This window comes from Mesocricetus auratus, unplaced genomic scaffold (genome assembly GCF_017639785.1).
Source record: "Mesocricetus auratus isolate SY011 unplaced genomic scaffold, BCM_Maur_2.0 Super-Scaffold_100021, whole genome shotgun sequence".
Classification (NCBI taxonomy): Eukaryota; Metazoa; Chordata; class Mammalia; order Rodentia; family Cricetidae; genus Mesocricetus; species Mesocricetus auratus.
Genome location: NW_024429202.1, coordinates 28,747,746 through 28,771,370, shown reverse-complemented (window position 1 = coordinate 28,771,370; position 23,625 = coordinate 28,747,746). Strand labels below are relative to the sequence as shown.

General features: G+C 46.1%; 1 protein-coding gene across 3 annotated transcripts; it reads left to right on the top strand.

The window, feature by feature from the left end:
• Positions 1-260: 260 nt before the first annotated feature.
• On the top strand, positions 261-23,145 carry Lman2l (lectin, mannose binding 2 like). Of its 3 annotated transcripts, XM_005075406.4 has the most exons (9): positions 261-470; positions 1,697-1,815; positions 5,625-5,742; positions 6,494-6,576; positions 16,357-16,389; positions 17,376-17,537; positions 17,622-17,736; positions 21,419-21,538; positions 21,881-23,145. In XM_005075406.4, the coding sequence occupies exons 1-9, from the start codon at positions 287-289 to the stop codon at positions 22,021-22,023; spliced, it is 1,077 nt and encodes a 358-aa protein (XP_005075463.1). In that variant the 5' UTR covers positions 261-286; the 3' UTR covers positions 22,024-23,145. The 3 variants fall into 3 exon arrangements, with proteins under 3 accessions (XP_005075463.1, XP_005075464.1, XP_021085973.1); XM_005075407.4 differs by lacking the exon at positions 16,357-16,389; XM_021230314.2 differs by lacking the exons at positions 261-470; positions 6,494-6,576; positions 16,357-16,389.
• The last annotated feature ends 480 nt before the right edge of the window (positions 23,146-23,625 follow it).

Genomic DNA, 23,625 nt, shown 5'->3' with positions numbered 1-23,625 from the left:
TAAATTTACTACAGAGCGCAGAAACAAAGTAAGAAGCACTGTAACTAACAGGCCTGATGAAGCCTAGGACAAAAGCAAAAAAAAAAAAAAAAAGATTCTGGGCATTCGGCAACGCCCCTTGCCTGGGTTGGCAAGGCAACTGCTACCAGGCAGCCAATCGGTGAGATACTCACCTGCGGGGGCGGGGACTCTCCAGGAACCAATGGGAGATCGGGCCGATGGTTCTGTAGGCCAATGGGTTGGGCAATGGGGCGGGCTTTTTGATGAAGGGCCGGCGGTGGGAAAGATGGCGGCGACTGTGAGACCCTCCTGGTGGCAGCGGTGGCGGCTGCACGCATGGGCTCGGAATGGGGCCAGGCTATTGCTCCTTCTCCTTTTGCTGGGGTCTGTGCAGGGGCCGTGGCACGTCAGGGCGGGACAAGCGGTGGAGTACTTGAAACGCGAGCACTCGCTGTCGAAGCCCTACCAGGGTGAGGTGCCCGGGGCGAGGTGGTCGCGCCAGGGAGGTCATGGGTACTAAGTTCGGCGACGCAGGTCAGGGTAGACCCGGAGTCGCTGCCTCTAACGGCAGGGGACGCCCCCGAGGATTTCCCGCTCCTTTGATGAGCCACAGGTCCTAAGGACAGGGTCCGCCCCCAGCCCCGTCCCTTTCCGAGCACTGGAAGTTTCTAGTAGGTCTAGGCAGGGCTCTTAGATGTCACCAGTGTCAGGCTCAGAGGAAGGAGTTTGGAGTTGGACAACAGTATAAGAGGGAGAGAGAACTGAGAACAATAATGTGGGTTGATCGAGGACCGTTAGCGATGAGCCCATGTCGGCATGGAGCGGTGGCTGCTCTAGGAATAAAGCAGGAGAACGAACCCGGGTAGAACTTGTGAGAACGGAGGGAAAAAAGTCTGTTTGCTGTTTAGAACACCTGCTCCATCCCAGGCCGCGAGCTCTGATGATGAAAGAGCCTGGTTAGCTTTGCTCTCTTGAGGGATTTCTAGGTCTCTAAGCACAGCTCGATGCCAGAAAATTGACACAGGTGTCTTCAAAGAAGAGAAATTAGTGCAGATAGCTCAATACGAGTTTGTTTTTCCCACAGAGCTGCGGTTGGGGGTGCAGAAAACAAGATTCAAACCGCAGAAAGCTATACGCTGTTACTAAAATGTCATTCCTTTAGCAGGTATATCGAGTACCTTCCTTAGCCTTGGCCCCTGCTGATACAATGCGTTAGACTGGTTTTCAACCTGGAGCTATTTAGTCCGAGAGACTTGGGGGGAGAATCAGCTTCACATTTGAGAGACTGATTTTTAAAAAAGACTACGCTTAAGCCCACAGGCTTTTGAGGGTCAATCTCTTGGTATAAGTGAGAAAGTTCTCGTCCTGTCACGGTGCTAGAGTTCAGCCACACATCAAATGGGAAGAACAGATCTGAACTGTGGTTACTGTGCCATGCCTAAATGACAGGGGTGTGTTGGGTTCACCCGAAAGACTTGGCTAAAGGAAGCTTGGTGGGATGGCAAATACCAGTGGTCTCAGGAATTCAGGCAGCTGAGGCAGAAGGATTGCTTGAGCCCAGGAATTTGAGATCAGCCTGGGCTGATTTATTTATTAATCCTAAAGGAAAAGATGATGACGGCAACTTTTGTAGGATCTGTGATGACTTTGTGTGCAAACTGATGAAGAGGATGAACTGATGTACTCCATCCCGTAGGTGTGGGAACCAGCAGTTCTTCGCTGTGGAACCTGATGGGCAATGCCATGGTGATGACCCAGTATATCCGCCTCACTCCAGATATGCAAAGTAAACAGGGTGCCTTGTGGAATCGGGTGGTAAGAGGCTTCTTGTGTTAGGACTCTGAATGTCCTTAAAAAAAAAAGCTCAGAAGTGACTTTGAGTTTATTTCATTTACAGGCTTTCCCAGCATTCCATCTTCTAAGGATAATAAAAGTCTGTAGAAGGCTGGAGAGATGGCTCAGCAGTTAAGAGCACTGTCTGCTCTTCCCAGAGGACCTGGGTTCAGGTCCCAGCACCCACAGCTTACAAGTGTCTGTGACTCTAGTTCCAGGGCATCTAACACCCTCACAAAGACATGCATGCAGGCAAAACACCAATACACATAAGTAAAAATAAATAAATAAATCATTAAAAAAGTAAAAGTCTTTAGTTCAGAGATAATAGCTTCATAATAAAGAAATCAGATATTTCTCTGTTGCCCTATTGTTAGAACAAATAATTATTTTTTCTCATTAGCCTGACATAACCAGATCTTGGGGTTTAACAGCTTAAATTTTATTTCATTACTTTGTAAAACAGAAAACCATTGTTTTGCTTTGTTGCCGTTACTGTTTTTGTTGTTGTTTGTTTCTTACAATGTAACCCAGGCTGTCCTTGAACTTGGCAATAGCTCCGGATGGCCTCAAACCTGTGATTCAACCTCTCTACTCTGGATATGGTGCTATGCACCTGTAGTTCTAGTTACTTGAGGGGGGCAAGGCAGGGGAGTCAGTGAAGCCCGGAAATTCAATCTCAGCCTGGGCAACACTATCACTAAATAATAAATGTTAATAAGCATTAGGAAATACCTATATCCCAAACTTGATCCTAGAAGCCTTCCCTTGTTTCAGTCAAGAGCTTACGTTTCTGTTCAGTGTGAAAATCACTTTGGGAGCCATTTTGTTTGCCCTCTGAACCTTTTCTACCTACCTTGTCTTCCTTGCGCTATGATGGCAAGAAGGGAGCACCTGGCATGGCTGCACTGCGATTTTGTGCAAGTGTAAGAGGATCCTTTTCGTTTTCCAGGTTCTTCTTACTTTCCAGGTCCTTCCTAAACCATGTTACTTTCAGGGACGACTTTGGCATCCATTGATATTTTCTCCTTGACTCCTATAAATAGAGGGGTGGGGCGCGAAGATCCTGCTCTCCCATGGTTTCCCTCTCATTAGCTGTAGATGCTGTGAATGGGTCCCATAAAAGAGAACTTTCTTTTCCCTGCTCATGTTCTCTAACCAAGAGTTCTGAAGGAGCAGAGGGTAAGAGCACTTGTTCTGTGAGCCACCTGGACAGGCTGGCCCGTAACCTAGATTGTAGTGCTGAGCTCAACATAGGGCCTAGCAGAACATGTCAGAATCAGTTGACTGACTTGGATTCTAAATCCAGTTTGGTTACCCAGCCACCATGAGCCCTGGGCAGGTCGCTTAGCCTCTTGGTTTTCTGTGTCTTCACCTGTTAAATTGACTTCATAATACTGTTGGAAAGTTTGCTGCAAGGGTAACAGAAATATATGCTCTTGTTAGACCTGCTCTTAGTTGCATTGATGGGCTCTCATGAGTTATTAAATTATTGTGTACAAGGATTAATACTTTATAAGATTCTCTGATGCCTGTATTTGCAACAGAATGAACCAAGGAATTATTTTTGAGCTATCTGAATAGGATATATGGTTTGTGCAAGTGGTTCTCAAATTTGGCTAGATTCCACTCCAGATTTAATTGGAATAGGGTGCAATTTGGTCATTGAGTTTTCTTTTCTTCTCCCCACTACAAGGTTTATCTTTATAACCCTGACTATCCTGGAATTTGCTCTGTAGATCAGACTGGCCTCAAACTCAGAGATCTACCTGCCTTTGGCTCCTTAGTGCTGGAATTAAAAGCATGAGCCACCACCTCTACCTAGGTCATTGGGGTTTTCAAATATGTAGCAAAGCTTCAGAACCACTGTTAAACATCACCCTGAGAAAAACTATATAGCATTGGGATACCCAAGGCCAAGAATTAACAGCAAATACCTCCTGACTCACTTCTCTGGCCCTGCCTTCTTCCAGGGCTGTCATGCTGCTCCTGGCTACAAGACAGCTTTCTGCCACTGAAATCTTTCTTGCCCTGAAAACTAAATGAAATAGCAGAGAGATAACCCAAAATAAAAAGACAGAATAGGGCAGACTATTGGAAATATCAGGGCTCCAGTGATGTGAAAGTATCCAACCTCTTTTCATTTTGACTCTACTCCTAATTATAATTCTTTTGGATGATGTTCCAGAAATTAAAAACAAACAAAAAACTGAAAGTGATCAAGCAATGTGTTGCTCAAGGTCCGGAACAGACTTTTGGAAACCCTTTGGCTGAACCAGGCCAAGCCCAGCTGAACCCTTCCCTCCTTTCTTCCCAGCAGATTTTAACTAGCTGCCTCCCTCAACCAAATACTGTACTCACCCTGGTTTCTCCAGAAAACACTGTAACTGTGCTGAACACTTAGCCAGCCACTCACTACCTTCTCTGTTTTTATAAGGTTTTGGTACACAATTCCAAAACTGGACAGAAGTCTGAGTGACACCCATCTCCTTAATGCTCCCCCACCCTCAAGAGGCTATCTCAGTTGAAGGGGATAGTATTTGACTCTGGCACCTTAATGCTCCCCCACCCTCAAGAGGCTATCTCAGTTGAAGGGGATAGTATTTGACTCTGGCACCTTAATGCTCCCCCACCCTCAAGAGGCTATCTCAGTTGAAGGGGATAGTATTTGACTCTGGCACCTTAATGCTCCCCCACCCTCAAGAGGCTATCTCAGTCGAAGGGGATAGTATTTGACTCTGGCACCTTAATGCTCCCCCACCCTCAAGAGGCTATCTCAGTTGAAGGGGATAGTATTTGACTCTGGCACCTTAATGCTCCCCCACCCTCAAGAGGCTACCTCAGTCGAAGGGGATAGTATTTGACTCTGGCACCTTAATGCTCCCCCACCCTCAAGAGGCTACCTCAGTCGAAGGGGATAGTATTTGACTCTGGCACCTTAATGCTCCCCCACCCTCAAGAGGCTATCTCAGTTGAAGGGGTTAGTATTTGACTCTGGCACCTTAATGCTCCCCCACCCTCAAGAGGCTATCTCAGTTGAAGGGGATAGTATTTGACTCTGGCACCTTAATGCTCCCCCACCCTCAAGAGGCTATCTCAGTTGAAGGGGTTAGTATTTGACTCTGGCACCTTAATGCTCCCCCACCCTCAAGAGGCTATCTCAGTTGAAGGGGATAGTATTTGACTCTGGCACCTTAATGCTTTCTGACCATTGGCACAAAGGGTTGGGGTATTGTAACTTAGGCTTGCCCCTCAGGTTGGCCAAATGCCGGCTTTACCTAATTAGAGTTCTTCATAGCATCCGCTAATTATCCCTGGAAACCTCTGTGTATACATAGCTTTTCTTCCCCTTTTTTTTTTTCTTTAATGAAAGAGGCTTTGACCTTTCTTTGAAGCCCAGCTTTTTAGAGTCTTTCTTTCAGAGGAATAATCTTCAGTTAAGTATTAAGTCAACCCTCTTTACCTAGTTGGCGGAGGTGTGCTTCTGGGTAGATGTAGAATCATGGCAGACTAACATGCCTTTCCAGCTCGTGTGTACTATCCTGTTTCTGCTGGAAGGTGTGAGAACAATCAGGTGGTTTATTTACCTTTTATACCCAGTGCCTTAAATGGTTGAGTGGCTCAGTCTGTTTAGTTTTATGACAGGAGTACTTGCAAAGTCTTAGATTTCATTTTAACTTTAGCCTCATTACCAAAGCTGCTTTCCAAGTCTCTAGATTGCTCCTGCGGGCTTTATGGGTTTCAGATTTCATGCTCCTCACTTACGCCTGCCTCTGTCTTCCTCATGTTAGCCATGTTTCCTGAAAGACTGGGAACTACAGGTGCACTTCAAGATCCATGGACAAGGGAAGAAGAATCTTCATGGAGACGGCTTGGCAATCTGGTACACAAAGGATCGAATGCAGCCAGGTATTAGGGACCCTGGGTTGCTCCGGAATGGGTGAAGCAGGCCTGTTGATTCCTGTGCCCTCTTTTTGAGAAGGCCCTTCTAGTTTTCTCGATCCCTTGATGTCTGTAAATGAACATTAACCTACTGAGTCTCTAAACTGGGGTTTTGAGTCCTAAGCAGTCTGAACTTGGCTCATCCTGTGATGTTTTCTTGTTTGTTGGTTTTTTCTGTGAAGCCTAGCCATTGGCTGGCTGAATGCACTGGCTCTTGTGAACACTGGACGTTGGCACTCAATAATCTCAGCCCTTGAGTTAAGAGAAGAATTCTGTTTTCCTTGCTGTTATTGGAGTCAGTGCTCCAAGTGGATGGCAGGCTGAACCTGATTTGACCTGATCTCTTGCAACAAGAGCTAGAACTTGGGAATTCAGTTCTCTCTTGGGGACATAATCTTTACCAATTGTTTGTGAAGCAGAATTCTGTAGGTAGGGGTGTCTTAGCAACCAGTTTGGATCAGGGAGCTACTGTAGTACCAAACAAGGTTACAGTAGCCTTCCCTCTTTCCCTGCCTTCAGAACAAACAACGATAGCTGCTTCAGTGGGCTCAGTTGTAGGTCATGCACTTTGCTGGGTGCTTTTATGTGTTGTGTGTGCTCATCTTAGGAAATGCCTGAGAGTCATTTGAATACCACTTTTTCCTCTGTCATATAAGATATTATCCTTTGTCAACTCTTGGCTTTATGTCATTGTTCATCATCTGTTCTCTCTCTCTAGGGCCTGTGTTTGGAAACATGGACAAATTTGTGGGGCTGGGAGTGTTTGTAGACACCTATCCCAATGAGGAGAAGCAGCAAGAGGTAATGGCGAGTGCGAGCTTAGGGCAGCCATGCTGATCTCACAGTTCTTTCCCTCAGGAGCAGTGTATAGGAGGGCATGGGAGAGACAGTGAGGCCCCCTCTGTTCACCTTCCAAAGTTAATGTCCTTGGCAGGTTTTTTTTTTTTTTTCTGGAGAGAAGTGTTTGTGATCCCAGCAGTCCTTCAGGAACAACATTGCCCTGGGCGCTGTTTCTATAGTGCCAGCAGTGTTCTTACTCGTTTCGTGAGGTAGCTTCTGGAATTGAGCACATGCAGCTGGTGGTGTCTTGGCTCCTAGGTTAGGGCCAGAGCAAGGGAAAAGATGAGGGCCCCGGACTTTTAATCATTACCATGTACTCTCTTTGGCTACTTGCTCACCCTTTCTAGCATATTTAGCTTCATTGGCAGCAGTTCCTGTCACTTATAAGAAAGCATGTAAGTAAAAAGAAGTTGGTGAAACCATGATAAGGTCTTACTGTGTAGCCCAGGCTGGCCTTGAGCTAATAACAATCTTCATCCTCAGCCTTCTGAGTCCTGGATTATAAATGGGGCCACCACGCCTGCCTCAACTCTAATATCTTGATGGAACCTAATGTCTAGTTATCACCGAGCTTATTAACTGTCCCTGGGGGTTCTCTAGTACTTTCTTATATTGGCACAGGACTGGATCTTCTCTCCTGAGTCATTGCCCTCAGATAGTAGAAAGATGATGTTATTACTGGGCACCCTACAGGGGGCAGGGTTGAGAATGGAGATGGAGATCACTTATTTCCCCCAAAGATTTATCAGGCAAGGTTTAAAATGTGTACAATGACCACTGTATATGCCACACTCAGGTGTAAGGGTCAGAATTTCCCACTGTTCACTTTAGAGGAGCTGGAAAGTGAGAGCTGCGTTAGGTGAGTAGCCTTCTATTGTGGGTCCGTTCTCTGGACTCCTCTTTGTTCCTGGCCCAACACACTCCTGTTAGATGCCAGGGCCTGGGACTTAGCAAGACCAGGGTAGTCTCCGTGCCCTGCAGTGTGGAGATTTGTGGGGACTCTGGGGCACTCTGAGAGGACACAACAGACGTACCTAACCATGATGGGGCAGTAGTGGTGACTACAGAGCCTTCCTCCAGGAAATAACATTCACACCGAGTCTGCAGGCTAAGGACCAGTGTTCCATGACGAGGGAAAGCATATGTTAAGGCACTCTGAGAGAGGACAGGGAGTACAAGCAAATGCAGAGCATCAGATAGAGGCTAGAAAGAAAAGCAGCCAGCAGCCTTGTCGTGCTGCATACTTGGGAGCCGCACTCTTGACTTCATTCTCTTCCCTCTTGGGCACATTGGACACAATGAGACTGTGTGCCCGAGTGGTTGAGCTGTAGGTCAGCACCAAAGCAATCACAGTGTGACCCCTCTTTTCTTTACCAGTGAGTAAACACGCTTAGAGAAGTTGTCTTGTTCAAGGCCGCAGTCATTTTAGGAACTACCCATTGTGAGGCTTTCCTTCAGTTCTGGTGCTTTCCCTCCACCCATCCATTGTCTTCCTGTTTGTTGATTTCTTTCTTGAGAGAAGAGACATTAAGTAATTTCATGTATGTGATTTCAGTTCTCTGAGCTACTCTTAAGTCCAGAGAATGTAGAAAATTGTCTTCTTTTCCATGTCTCAGAGGCTAAAACAAATGGTGTGGTTTACTCTTCTGCACAAGGGTGCCAGGCACAGGCTTCTTTGACATGGTAACAAAAGCAAACATGGCAAAAGGAAGCACGGGCACACTGGGCTTCCTCAAAATAGTAACTTGGGACTGGAGAGATGGCTCGCAGTTAAGAGCAACAGGTCCGCTTGCAAAGGGCCCGGGTTCGGTTCCCAGTACCCACATGGTGACTCACAACCATCCATAACTTTAGTTATGCAGATCCCATGCCCTTTTCTGACCTCTGTTGGCATGCATATGGTGCACAGACACACATGCAAGGAAGACACTCAGACATAAAATAAATCTAAAATTAACTTTTTAAAGTAGTAGCTCATACTTCAAGGCACACTATCAGGAGGAGGAGGAGGACCAGTGTTGGAGCTCAGTAGAATATTTGCCTCATATGTGCAAGGCCCTGGATTCAGGCCCCAGCACTGAGTGCACACCAAGAAAGTGAAATCACCTGTAGGATGGGAGGAAATATATGCAAGTCTTACTAAAGACCCACGTCTAGAATATATAGAGAATTATTATATAAGTAACTATTGTAACTGAAAGACAAGCCAGTAAAATAATATGCAAAGAATCTGAATAGATGTTTATCTGAAGAAGATAAATGGCCAGTGAACATGAAAAGATGTTCTACATCATAAACTTTCAGAGAAGCTTTTAGACACTAGAATACAAGTGAATTACAAGTATATGTTGAAAGGTTGTGATGTCATTTGGAACCCACATATACTGCTTGTAACATGTAAAATGATAGAATTGAAAAACAGGCATTTCTTCAGATGGCTGAAGGTAGAGATGCTGGGTTTTTTTGTTTTTTTGGTTTTTTTTTTTTTTTTTTTTTTTTTGGTTTTTTGAGACAGGGTTTCTCTGTATTGTTTTGGAGGCTGTCCTGGAACTCGTTCAGTAGACCAGGCTGGTCTCAGACTCTCAGAGATCCGCCTGCCTCTGCCTCCCAGTGCTGGGATTAAAGGTGTGCGTCACCAATGCCCGGCAGTAGAGATGCTGTTAACCTGTGAACCACTTGTATATGTATAGCCAAGAGAAATAAAAGCATCTATGAAAAGGCTTATACAAGAGGTTCACAGCAGACAAGACATACACCTCAGATGTTCATCAGCTGAAATACTCAGTGATAAAATAAGTATTGCCATGGGTTCCAGTATGACTGACTTGGTTACAAGAAAGGAGCCAGTCACAAGAATCCTCCCTGTTGTGTGAGCCCATCTCTATGAAATGTCGCCAGATCCACAGAGACAAGGTTGATGAATGGTTGTCTAGGGCTGGGGCTCTTAGCTTGGGAGGCGGAGAGTGACTACCAGTGGGCACAGAGTCACAGAGTGATAAAAATGTTCAGAAATTATGATAATCATCACCTTAACCCATGAGTGATATATGGATTATGTCTCAGTGTTGCTGTTGATTTGAAAATGGCTGAAAGATGAGTCCATTGTCTTTTGGCACCTTTTGGTCTTCAGCCTGCCCACTGATGAACATGTTTGCATGTGAACCCAGATGTTGGTGAGCACTGTGGGGAACTTGGTAGCACCCTTGGAGCACAGATGTCCTCATTCAGTTGAAATCAGAGTCTGGTGTCAAGAGACTTCCAGGAAGAAGAGAACTGTTGGCAGGCTTGACCCTCATGCTTGTCTGGGACATGTTTGAGCCTCAACCACGAGAGATAGAAGCAGCTGGCTGGGGAGTGAAATGAGTAGTTTTCCAGGCTGCCCTGATTAAGCTAGCTTGGAAGTAGTGTGTGAGGCACTCCCCCATGATCTATATAACTATATACATGTATGTATTTATTTTTCCTCCCTTTAACTGAAAGAAAATTAATACTTTTCTTAAAGACACTTTCTAAGCTGAGGAAATAGTGATAGAAGTCATGCCCAGAATGTGGAGGGCCCTGGGCTCAGTCCCTAACCCCCTGCTTTACCCCTCCCCCCCACACTAGTACTACAGACATACAAGCACACATGTATGTATACCATGTGTTCCCTTAGTCCTTAATAAAGAAACTAATCCCACTGATCTTTTTACTTTTGGCCCAGGGAATCATTTTCTTTCTTTCTTTCTCTCTTTTTTTGAGACAGGGTTTCCCCTGTGTAGCCCTGGCTGTCCTGGAACTCACTATGTAGACCAAGCTGGTCTCAAAATCAGAGGTCCGCCTACCTCTGCCTCCTGAGTGCTGTAATTAAAGGCGTGCACCAGCAACATCTCCAGAGGGAATCTTTTCCAAAGGAACTCTGACATCTTAAGTTTTCTTGTTATAAAACTTAGATGTGACTCCATTTTCCCCCCCAGTTTCTTAGCTCATAATGAAGTTCAAGTGTAAGTGTCATTTAGGGGACCTGGAAGCACCACTTGTTCCATTCTCTAAGTTTGAGGAGCTGAGAGAGATCAGAGTCACTGAGTGGGAGGTTAATGGGGGTTTGGAGCTGGTGGGGTCATGTGGTGAGACTTTGCCTGATTGTCACCTGCTGTGAGTGGCATGGGCACTGCTCAGTTACTCCGAGGCCTTCCGTGTGGGTTCCTGCACAAAGGGTCGCTAAGGAGTACCATAGTGCCCAGTTTGGGGAGGGACAGGTGCAGCTAGAAGTGAATCGAGTGCTGCATTCCCTATCTGAGAGATTATTCGCATGCCTTGGGAGGAGCTTGGCTCCTTGCAGCATTTAGTAGAAGAGCCATTTGTTCTGTTACTACAGAAAATCTAGAACAGGAAAAAAAAAAAAAAAGACAAATCTGTACAGACATCTTTTTATAAATGAAAATGTCAAATCGTGTAGCAACTGTCTAAAAACATAATTGTGAAAATCTGGGAGCCCGAGAGTATGAATAGTAGATTCAAATTAATCTTTGAGAAAAGTTTTAGGTTTATAGATTGTTAATCCATTAGAGAGTCCTAGAATGTACTCTTCTGATACTGCCCAGGCTGGTATCAACCTTCTGGACTCAGGTACTCTTTCTGCCTCAGTGCTGCTCCCCCCCCCCCCACGTGTGCCTCGTTGTCCCTCCCCTCCAGCATCGGGATTGCAGCCGTGTTCCTCGTCCCCCCAGTAGCGGGATTGCAGCCGTGTCCCTCGTTGTCCCCCCCTCCAGTAGCGGGATTGCAGCCGTGTCCCTCGTTGTCCCCCCAGTAGCGGGATTGTAGCCATGTTCCTCGTTGCCCCTCCCCCCCAGTAGCGGGATTGCAGTGGTGTTCCTTGTCCCCCAGCAGCAGGACTGCAGCCATGTCCCTCGTCCTCAGCAGTGGGACTGCAGCCGTGTCCCTCATTGTCCCCCAGCCTGTGTGTGGCCTTCGTGTGCCTCTGCAGGCCCACATTTGCTCATACGTGTGCATTTTATTTTCTTCAGCTACCCAAGAGTAATTGTTGGTACTGCCTCCGTAGGCCTAAATACTTGCGTGTTTTCATAAAAAAAATAAAACAAAACAAAAAAACCAGCACAGTGTTACAAATCTTCAGGTCTAACTCAGATTTGCCAAATGCTTCTTTAAGTTTTTTTTTAGTAAAAGAAAACCCAGGTCCTATTTTAAGTTTTTGAGTTGTTAGATCTCTTCTTTAAAAAAACCAAACAAATAAAAACACATTTATTTTGCGTGGGGGGTGGGTGCATACATGGGAAAGGTCAGAGGTCAATTTGCCAGAGTTGGCTCTCTCCCACCCTGTGGGTTCTAGGGATCAAACTCTGGTTGTCGGGTGTGGTGGCAAGTGCCTTTCCCCACTGGCCAACTCTCTCTTAGTCTTTAATCTGGGACCACTCTACATATGTCTTTGTGCTTTAGGGTACACAAGCATACTGTTTACAGACCTGACTTTTATTTAAAAATTGGACATTTGAAACTTTTTTTTTAATACACACGGTCTTACTTTGTATCTTCCCCTGGCCTTGAATTACAGCAATCTTTCTGAGAATTGGGATTCACACGTATTTACCATACTTGACTACAGCGCTTTTTTTTTTTTCTTTGAGACAGGGTTTCTCTGTATTGTTTTGGAGGCTGTCCTGGAACTCACTCTGTAGACCAGGCTGGTCTAGAACTCACAGACATTCGCCTGTCTCTGCCTCCCGAGTGCTGGGATTAAAGGCGTGTGCCACCACCGCCCTCTTTTAAAAATATCAATGGCCACATTAGTATTGCACTGGGATTGAGTTGGAGTTGTGGAGTGGAATTACTAGCTTTTAGACCTTAAGGGCAGCCCTGAATTCCAGTGTTGTCTTGGATGAGAACTCTCACCTGTGAAATGAGGACACTGAGGACACTGGATCAGAGATGGCTCAACTGTCCAGGTTTGACCTCCAGGACCCACATGGCTGGAAGAAGAGAACTAGCTCCCTCGAGTTGCCCTCTGACCTCAAAGTGCACACCGTGGCACACATTTGTCCCCTTTCCTTGTAAGACAAATAAATGTAGTTTTAAAGATGAGGATACTAGTACTGACCGGTAGGATTGGGAACTAAGTAGAATCATGTAAATCCATCACTGAGCACAGTGCCCTGAAGACTCAGTCCTCAGTAAACGCTGCTGTTGCTTATTCCACTAAATGAATTCATCAGGAACATTTGGCAGACATCTTGGCAGTAGCTGCTGTGGCCGCCTTCTCTTGTCTTCCCTTTTCCCACCCTTGTCTTCACGTCTTAGCTGCAGAGTGTCAGGAACATACTAACAGTTCCTGGCAGGCTTAGGTTGGTAAGTGAAGTGCCCCCTTGTTCTACTTAGTGAACTCGGGTGCTGTCCAAAATTCTGAGCAGAGAAGTGAATTCCTGTGTAGATATATTTGAGTGTGTTTTAGGAAGTTACATAGTTCTTCATTTTTTTGGTGTTAAAATGTGCTTTTGTAAAATGGTTTTATAAAAGGAAAAAAAATTGAGCCTATCAACATCCAAGTGTTTCTGGACCTTTTTGTGGTCTGTGTCAGCCAAGGAAATTACTCCCCTCAATCATGAATGTTTGGCTTTGAACGATGTCTAATCTAAAATTTCATTAATTTAACTGTTAAGTGGCTGAATGCCAGCCACTATGCCTAGTGGTCCACCCATCTCATCTTCCCATAGTTCATCCTGTGAGCTGCTGCACACATCATTCTCCCTGGTTGCAATAAGAATAGTGATGTAGAGGTCACATAGCTCACCCAAAGGTGTGTAGCTTTAATAAGCATGTGAGACGGTTAGGACCCAGATCTCAGCCTCCAGAGACCCACTGTGCTCTTTTGTGTTAGGTGATCAACTTATGTGCTTTGGATCTGTAGATTTTAGCATAGAATCCATAAATCCAATCCAAAAGTTCTTGAATATCCTGTTGGAGTGATGGTAGGGAGAAACAGGGCCTCATGTATATGATGCTGGCCTGGAGTTTGCTATGTAACCAAGGAGGACTGTGCATTTATAGGCATGTGCCAGCCACCATGCCCAGTTTTATGTGGCACTGGGCGTCCAACCCAAGATCTTGTGCACTCTCCCATCTCAGGTACATCCCCAGCTTCTTTACGAACATCCTTTTTTTTTCCTTAAGCAAAGTAAAAGTTGATTTATTAAGAAAAGCGAGTGACCAGGCGGTGGTGGCGCACGCCTTTAATCCCAGCACTTGGGAGGCAGAGGTAGACAGATCTCTGTGAGTTCAAGGCCAGCCTGATCTACAAAGCAAGTTCTAGGATGGGCACCAAAGCTACAGAGAAACCCTGTCTAAAAAAAAAAAAAAAAAAAAAAAAAAAGAAAGAAAGAAAGAAAGAAAGAAAAAAGTAAGGGGCTGGAGAAATGGCTTAGTAGTTAAAAGCACTGACTGCTCTTCCAGAGGGCCCAGGTTCAATTCCCAGAACCCACATGACTGCAGAGCAAGTTCAGGACCTGTCTTAAAAAAACACAGCACAACAAAACAAAAACTAGCTAGTAGTAGAGGGTCACTTTAGAAACCACAAGTAGCTCCATAGTACAACTTTTGGAAACTAGGAATGAAACTCCTACCTTGCCTAAATTGGTGTGGTTTTTCAGAGTTTGGTTCTAGCTGTAGGGCTGTTAATCTGCTGCCTTGTGAAATCAGTGGCTATGCAAGAAACACTTTAAAAACTCTAAGAGCAGAAAATGAACTGGCATTCAGTGACTTACTGCTATGTGAGGTTAAGAGTTGAAGGCACAGTGTGGATTGCTAAAACAGATAGATTGTAGCTTTGGGGTTATGGGGCTCAGTGTCATCTAGTGCAGTATTTAATTTTGACTGTATGTCATGGTCTCCCTGAAGCTGAAGCTATAGCTCAATTGGAGTACTTCCATAGCATTCAGGAAGTACTAGATTTGATCACCATGAAACTGGGTGTGGTGGCACATTGTTTATTCCCAGCATTTATTTGGGAAGTATAGACAGGGAAATGAGAAACAAGGATGACTCTCATCCTTGGCTACACAGAGTTTGATGCCAGCCAGAGCTATGTGAAGCTCTGCCTCAAAAAACAAAAACAAGAATGAATCCCACTCTATAGAATACTGTGGATTTTTTTTTTTAACTGGAGTACCCTTGTATGTGTAAAGATGAAAAGCTCCTCTGGTTGACTTGGGCACAGTTTACCATCTGGCTATTGCTAGATAATCAGATGCCAGCTTGGGAAGCAGCCTTGACTAAGGAGTGCCATCCTAGGCATTCTAAAATTCTAAATTAAACTTGTGATTAGAGGTTATAAAAGAAGCAAATCTTGGGGTCATCAGAGCACCCCAGGGCATTTTTTTAATCCCTTCCTTTCCTTAATTGTTCACTGAAGTTACAAGCTTTCTCAGAATCCCATTTCTGTTAATTACCTTAATAACACGCTGGCAATTACCTTGATCTAAATGACAGTTGCACAAGAGTAACTTTATGGTGACTTGTCCTCCATGGATGGACTACATGCCTCTCGGGGTCCTCTGTATGCTCTGCCAGTGGTTTACAACATCAGGGAAGCTGCTCTGGCGTCTCCACTCCACACCCCTATCCGAGAGGCTGATATACTGTCTCCTGTGCTTGTCTTACACCAGCCTCTTCCCACTAGCCGGTTTCTATACAGCTGTCTTCTGTGAGTTCTCAGGATGCCGACCTCTTCCTCTTTCCCATCAGATCACATGTTGGAGCCCTCTAACCACCTGGGTCCCATCAGAGCAGTGCTGCCTTATCCACCATACTGCCTTTTTTGTTTTCATCATAACGGTTGTCAGTGTCTGAAATTGTTTATCTGCGTGTTCTCTGTCTCTCCGACTCTGGGTTAGCTCTATGAGAGCAGAAATGAGTCCCGCTTGCTTCCCACTGGACCCCAACATTTTGAACAGTACTGGCTCTTATTATAGGTGCTCACTAAGGATGAGAAGAATGAATGCTTTGGGATTCCCTTTCTCCTACCCTCCATGAACCAGGCTGAGCTGAGCCTGTGCTGGTTTGAGCTGTGGAAATTCTGCTGAGGCAAAGCTAAAGTGCCCTCGAGCCCAGTGACTTTCTAAATCTTACGCTGCTGCGCTCCCACGGAGCTTCACCCTGCCCCCGTGTTGTAGGTTAGAGTGACAGCAGTTGTATGTCCATGAGGCTCAATTAGAGGGTAAATGATCCCTTTGGATTAGAGTTAATTTCATGGTCTCATACAGTGGGAATTTTGTCTTCTGGGTAAGAGCTGCATCCTGAGACCCTGAGCAGTACAAGACATCTCAGATTTCAAAGAGATCATTCTTTGTTTGCCCCCTCCACCATTGTTATAGAAATACAGTGGCCTGGGAGACATAACCCAGTTGTGTTTGGGCAGTGCAAGATGTTGTGTTTTATAAACTGCTAAAAGCCCCCGGTCCTTCCATGGGGTAAAGAGGCCTTTGTAGTAGACTCTTTTGAGAATCTGATGATAGCACCAGACAGCCCCACACAGGGGTCAGCACCTGTGCATGCATTCTGACGTAGATTGTGAGAGCTTCAAGAACTTGCTGAGTACCCTTCGTGGACCCTAAAATTCTGTTTAGGGATTTAGGTTGACAATTAATCCACTACAGCAGGGTCACAGCTCTTCCCAGGCTGTCTCTTTCTGACTTGGTCTCCTGTGTTCTATGTTCTATCGTGTTTCTGTAATAACCTGCTGGACCCTCTCAGGCCCAGAAGAGGCGTTATTCTCCAGGAGTCCAGGTACCCGGTCATCCCATATTCTTACATGTCCACCCAACATTTCTTGCTGCTCAGGGTCCATTTGACTGTTGTCTCAGGAGTTCCAAGTCTCCGGTCTTGACTACATTTCCCTCTTGCATGTTGACTGGGACAGCATGGAGCTTGTCCAAGGAGCGGCATAGCATGCCTTGTGTTCTCCCCTTCCATCACCCCGCCCCGCTGCGTTGACTTGCGCTGGGATTATTCTGGAATGGTTAGCTCATCAGTTCTGAGGAAGAGTTTGCTTTTACAGCTCTGTTGGAGGAAGGCACCTCTTAAGTAGTGGAAACCCAAGTAGGTAACATGGAAACCTTTAAGTTTTCCTCTATGGGGGATGTTGCCCTGTGACTATCGGCTTTCTTGGAAGTTATGTGTACATGGGCTGAAAGTCTTGACTAAGAAAAGTGGCTGCATAAGCCCACCCAGAGCCTGCCCCAGCAGTGCTTTCTGGGCCCTACTTCATTTAGCATCATACGCTGGTAGGGTTTTAGAGTCTGAAAAGAGCTATCCAGACTGGAAAGGTTTCCCTGCCCACTCAAGCAGGTATTTTCAGAATACTTGTTGTGTGTAAAACACTTTGCTTGGGCAGAGGGATAGGGCTGAAGTGGACACCTGGAAGACGATTTTCCTTTTCTTCAAGCACAGCTGGGGAAAAAGGTATCTGTCCATTGAAAGGAAACTCCTAGTATGAGATTGCTGGGAGGAATAGTCAAACTCCAGAGTCTTGCAGGGCCACTTCAGGTCTACCCTAGGTCTAGAGCAAGGAGAACTACTAACATCGTGTGGAGTTCAGTGCTTCCTGGGTCCATGTCACCTGCGTGATCATCTGTATGTGGGTCCTGGGGGCAGTGCTTAAGATGAGGCAGGGGGTTTGCTCTGCTCATCCAGAAGGGGCTCATTTCCTCTCTCTGTCATGCAGGCATTGCTAAGAGCTCTCCTCACTGTTTGCTTTTCCCTCCCTGTCCCAGCGGGTATTCCCCTACATCTCAGCCATGGTGAACAATGGCTCTCTCAGCTATGATCATGAGCGGGATGGGCGGCCCACAGAGCTGGGGGGCTGCACAGCCATTGTTCGAAATCTCCGCTATGACACCTTCCTCGTGATTCGCTATGTCAAGAGGCATCTGACGGTGAGTCCTGTCTTGAAGCAGTTGGTGATATGCACTACCTTTGCTCCTGTGGCCTGGCCCTGATATATCTTTCCTTTGTTCTAGATAATGATGGATATCGATGGTAAACACGAGTGGAGGGACTGCATTGAGATGCCTGGGGTCCGTCTTCCCCGGGGCTATTACTTCGGCACTTCCTCCATCACTGGGGACCTCTCTGGTATTGCACTGTGCTTTATGTTTGCCTCAGCTGACCCCTTGGCACCCAAGGCTTGGTGAGGCCTTCTCCAAGGAGAGCCAGATGAAAGAGCTATGAGAAGCTATGCATGTGGCTTAAGAATGCTGTATGTTTTTGTCTAGATCCGGTAAAAGCTCCAATCCAGGCTCTCTTGAATCAGTTGTATCCAGGAACTAATGCAAACAGTGCATGCACCCTTGTCTAGGCAGCTCTTCCAGCCTGTATGAGCACCTTGCTTCCCTACCTCTTCCGGCCTTTCCTACTGTCAGACTTCTCGCCCTGCCCAGTTCCCCTTCTCCTCACAGAGCTGCTCCTTGGCTCCATCTTCCCTCTCCTAACCAACCTCTGGTCCCTCTTTGTTCAGACTTTTGAATGGAGCACGTGTCCAGTTTGCTAGCCATGTGCCCGCTGAGGTGTGCTTGTTCCTGCGTCTCTCTTCCTTGCCATCTGTGCTGCTCTTGTAACAGCAGCGTCTGCCTCCTTGCCATGCAGAGTGCCTGGTCTTCATTCTCTGACCACCTTTCAGCTCATTTCACAGCACTCTGAAACCCTTGCCTTCCTTGACCGACATCCAACACTCCACCTAGTTTTGTCCCAGGAAGACAATTTAAAAAAAAAATCTATAAACTTCGAACCTGTAGAAGTACAATTTTGTTGTTTTTGTAGTTTGTTCAGGTTTTAGTTTTAAGATAGTCTTGTTTTGTACCCTGCCCTGAGCTAGTGATACAACCTGCCTCCACCTTCTGAGCGCTGGAATTATAGGCATGCCCCATCACACCTAGAGTAGATAGTCTCATTTTTCTTTCTTTCTTTTCTTTTTCCAAGACAGGGTTTCTCTGTATTGCTTTGGAGCCTGTCCTGGAACTTGCTCTGTAGACCAGGCTGGCCTTGAACTCACAGAGATCCGCCTGCCTCTGCCTCCTGAGTGCTGGGATTAAAGGTGTGCGCTACCAATGCCCGGCCCCATTTTTCTTACTCAAAGACTTGTTGAGAATGTTCAAATATTTCTCAGCTGTCCCAGGCTTTGATGTCCATACACTGCAGAGAGCATTGCCCTGGCTTTGTTTTGAAGGAAGGACAGAGAAGGGCAACGGAGAGGAAAAAGGAGGAGGCCAAGGCAAGCTGTTCTCTGAGTTTAAGGCCAGCAGGATCTACATAGTGAGTTCCAGGGCAGCTAGGGCTACAAAGTGAGACCCTGTCTCAAATAAATAAATAAATAAATAAATAAATAAATAAATAAATAAATAAATAAATAAAGAGAAAGAAAGGAAGGAAAGATGAGCTGGGCTACTTAGTAGTTCCAGGCCAATCTGAGCTACAAAATGAAACCCTGCCTCAAAAAAAGGAAAAAGTGAAGATCCATTTTCTGTGTACCTTCTTGTGAAATTTTGTTTCTTTGTTTTGTGATAGGGTCTATGTAGGCTAGGCTAGGCTTGAACTCGGGATCTTTCTGCCTCAGCTTCTCAAGAGCTGAGATTACATGTGTGCTGCCAGACCTGGCCTGCGCTGGCTTTTTATGCTGTCCTGTAGTTCACAGGTTTTGACAGCAAAAACATTTTCCAAATGAAGATGAAGGCAATTTCTTCTGCTCTGGATTTGTTGATGGCTGTAGCAGACTAAGGAGCTGTGGCCATGTTTCCAGAAATGATCAGAAATCCAGGGGCTCGAGGGAAATCAGCACTGAAGATCAACCCCCACTGGAGGGAGCAGAGCTTCCTTGAGAATCAGTTGGCACCAGATCTGACACAAGAAATGTACAAGCCTAGAACTTCTGAGAAAAGCCAGGAGGCCATATGTGATGGCACACACCTTTAGTTCCAGTACTCAGGAGACAGAAACAGGTGGATCTCTGTGAGTTCCAGGACAGCCAAGGCTATATAGAGAGACACTGTCTCAAGCAATGAACCAATCAAACAAATTTCTAAAAATTCCCAAACCAAGTTAGCCAAAGAAACAAAACAAAACTTAAAAAAAGAGAAGTCAAGTACAGGAGCTCACATCTATAATCCCAGCATTAAGAAGGCTAGGATGAGAAAGTCACAGGTTTGAGACCAGCAGCCTTGGGCTACATAGTAAGACCAAAACCAAGCAGAGAGCAAGCAAACAAACAAAGGAGAGAAGTAAGGCCTGGGTATGGTATGGGACAGCTATAATAATCTCAGTACCCAGGAGGCTGAAGCAGGAGGCCATCAGTCAAGGCCAACCCGGGCTGCACGGCCAAACTCTGCCTTACAGGCTAGTACTTATGCACATAAAGAGAGAAATCTAGTCTCTAGTTTCTTGATCTCCTTTCTAGTAGCATTAGGGAGATCTCAGTCCGAATTTCAGTCACAAAGAAACAGTGTCTGAAGGCAGCATCTTCCCTGCAAGTTATGCTGCCCTGGCCAAGGCCCTTTAAACAGATGGTGGAGACCATTTCTCCTGTCTGCCCTTACGTGTATGTGTGTGCTTATGCTCCACCAAGAGGAAGCTGTGGTGCTGCTGTATCCTCTTACTACTAAAAGGTCTTAATGTAGATAGAGGCTTTAAGTATCTTCAATACTTTTTAAGGTTTTAAATTTTTATCTGTGTCTATGCGTATGTGTATTGTATGCACATGTGTATGCAGGTGCCTATGGAAGCCAGAAGAGGGCATCAGATTCCCCAGAGCTTGAGCTGTGGATGGTTCTGACCCATTTGATGTGGGAGCTGGGAACTGAACTCTGGTCCTCAAGCAAGTGTTCCTAACCACTGAGACATCTCTCTAACCCCAGTTATTTTCAACATCATTTTTAGTCTTTTACTTTAAGTAATATATATTTGTCAGTAAAACACATAGAATATATCTAATTCCTTATTTATTTATTTATTTTTGTTTTTTTCGAGACAAGATTTCTCTGCATTTTTCTGGCTGTCCTGGAATTAGCTCTTGTAGGCCAGGCTGGTCTCAGACTCACAGAGATCCGCCTGCCTCTGCCTCCTTTGTGCTGGGATTAAAGGCGTGCGCCACTGCTGCCCAGCATCCTTACTCTTTTAGATGAGAAAATAATGAGCTTTAACTTCAAAAAAAAGCTTTGTACTTGTTGGGTTTGTTGTTGTTGTTTTTGAGATAGTCTCACTGTGTAGCCCTCGCTGGCCTAAGTCTCACAAGGGTAGACCAAGTTCGTCTTGAATGTGCATCAGTTCTCCTGACTCTGCCTCTCGAGTGCTGCAATTGCAGGCATGTGCCACCACACGTGGCCTCTCTCTTTTTTAGTTAGTGCTGATATGATAGGCATGCACCATCACAGGGGCTCATGTGGCCTTTGATCCATGTATGCCATCGCCCTTCCTTAGCTCATATTCATGCCCCAGCACCCTGTCTTCTAGCCCCTCCTGCTAGTTTTCCCTCTCCTAGATCATCCTCCCTTGCATCCGTGTTCTGTGTTTAAATGTAGATGCCCTGTATGAGGAAACATGCAAATTTGCCCCCACACACCCCATGACCGTGTCTCATTTCCACCTCCCTTCCGTTAGTCTCCATGCGCCCCGAAACAGTTCTCTTTCTACTTTGATTTCAAGGTTGCTTCAGGCCACTGCTGTCAGTGGATAGGGGATCTTGGATCAGAGGCTTGAGGCAAGGTACTAACTCCAAAGGCCCTCTTGTTGAGGCAGCTGGAGCAATCCTTTGTATTCTTTCCTCTAGATAATCATGATGTCATTTCCCTGAAGTTGTTTGAGCTGACTGGGGTGAGGACCCCAGAAGAGGAAAAGCTGCATCGAGATGTTTTCCTGCCCTCAGTGGATAATCTGAAGCTGCCTGAGAGTGAGTGTGGGGTCCTGGGGAATGGCCCAGGGTCAGGGATGAGGTTGCAGTGTTCATGTACTCTGGGGTGACTGGCACCCACAGCTGTCAGGTTGGTCTTCCTGTGCTCACTGAGGCACATGGGATGCCTGCATCACCTTTCCTCCTGTCCTGTTACAGGCCAGCAGCAGCAGGTGGGCTGCTTCATTTTTTAATTGAGCCTTCAGGAAAGGGGGATCAGGGCTTTGGCTCCCCAGAAGTGGGCGTCAGAAACCAGGGACTGGATAGCCTATTGACCCATTGTAGGATGGGCTCCATCTCTCTGATTGTTTTGTTTTTGTTTTTCTTCTTCTGCTTCCTCAGTGACAGTACCACCAGCACCCCTGAGTGGCCTCGCCCTCTTTCTTATCGTCTTTTTCTCCCTGGTGTTTTCTGTGTTTGCCATTGTCATTGGTATCATACTCTACAACAAATGGCAGGACCAGAGCCGAAAACGCTTCTACTGAGCCTGCTGCCATCGGTCTCTACGATGTTTACCTGTGAGGTGTGGGTCTGAGCACACAGCCTGGCAAGCCTGTTTGAGCTGCCAGTTGTTCAGGGACTGTGTTCTGTCACTGGGGCAGTGATCCTGCACTCCTATGGTCATCCACGGGAACATCTCACTGGCCCAAGATGCCACCCATAGGGCTGAGCAGCTGTGATGTGCCTTTCCCGGAATCCTTCCACTTAGGAGTGAAGAGACATGGAAAAACTATATATTGTGATGCCTAAATTACAGAATTGGATAGCTACCCCAAGCATGGACTGGATGCAGCAGACCTTCTACTTCATTTTTAAATTCCCGAATAGAAAACCGGAACTCATACAACCTGGAAAACCACTTCTTAGCTTTTGCTTTTGCCCTTGCCTCTGTCTACTCGAGGAGCTCCTTGGCAATCTGGATGGAGACTTCTGCCACAACTGCCTCTCTGTCTCCCTTCACTCATTGTTCTCTTCGTGTGCATCCTGAGCTAGGAAAGAAGTTTGCTGCTCCCATTAGGCAGCCCTGGGCCTTCTGCATTAGTTCATTGCTTCAGCCTCTGTTCTGTGCTGGGCGAACCTTGTTCCTGTCTGTCCCTGTGTCCTCAGCTTTCCTAATCAGAGCTCTTCAGACCCTTGGATCATTTAGTTAACAGTTATTACAAATCAAGAGAAGCTTGGATACCTTCACAGAGCCGTGAGATTTATTGTGATGTCACCCAGGTCCGATGTGCCACAGAAGGCAGCATCGGTCTCCTCTGCCGTGTTGGCATGTCTCTGGGCCACTGGAGCCTGCTTAGCTGCATGCTTTGTTTCTCATGGTTCTTGGGACCCTGCTGTGAGTGCTGGAAGTGAAATGCAGCTTTATTATTCCCTGGACTTGGATGGGATCCCCAGAGGAGATTTGGCTTCTTAATGAGAAGAAACTGTTGCTGATCTCGTAACAAATCTCAGAGCAAAAGACCTTCATCCTCTGTGTCTGGAAAAGTTCTGACCATTGAGCAGCATGGCTTGAGTGCCGTCTTGTGTGTTACCCTTATACTGCCTTATTCTACAAATGTCACATGCTGCTCACATATCTGCGCTGTGATTAAATTGGTTACAGGCTAGTCTCCCTGGAGAGCCTGAAACTGAGTTTTCTGGGTCTCTGACGCCCAAGGAAATTTCTTAAAGTGACTAATGGAACCAATCATGAGTCTCAGCTTAGTGACCTCCTTCTAGGGGAGGCTCAGTGGGGAGGCTCTGCCTTTTTTTTCTGAGCCTCAGGAATGTCAGCTCTTAGCCTGCCCCTCCTGGGTGCTGGAAAAGCCCTCATGCTCATCCCTCAGACTAGGAGGAGGGGTCACCCTGACTGAAGATAGGTGTTCATCTTCTCAGGCCTCTGTCTTTCCCGTGTGCTTAATTAAGCAGGATAGTACATTGCCCTTCTGCAGGAGAGATAAAGGTGGAGTGGAGAGTGCCTCCTCCTAACACCTTCCCACAGTAGCAGAATACTGGAGCTAGGGGCTGAACTGGAGTGTAGAAACTGGCCTTAGGACCAGGAGAACTGAGAAGAAATGGTAGTTTTGTCCATCTCCAAGGGAGGGTGG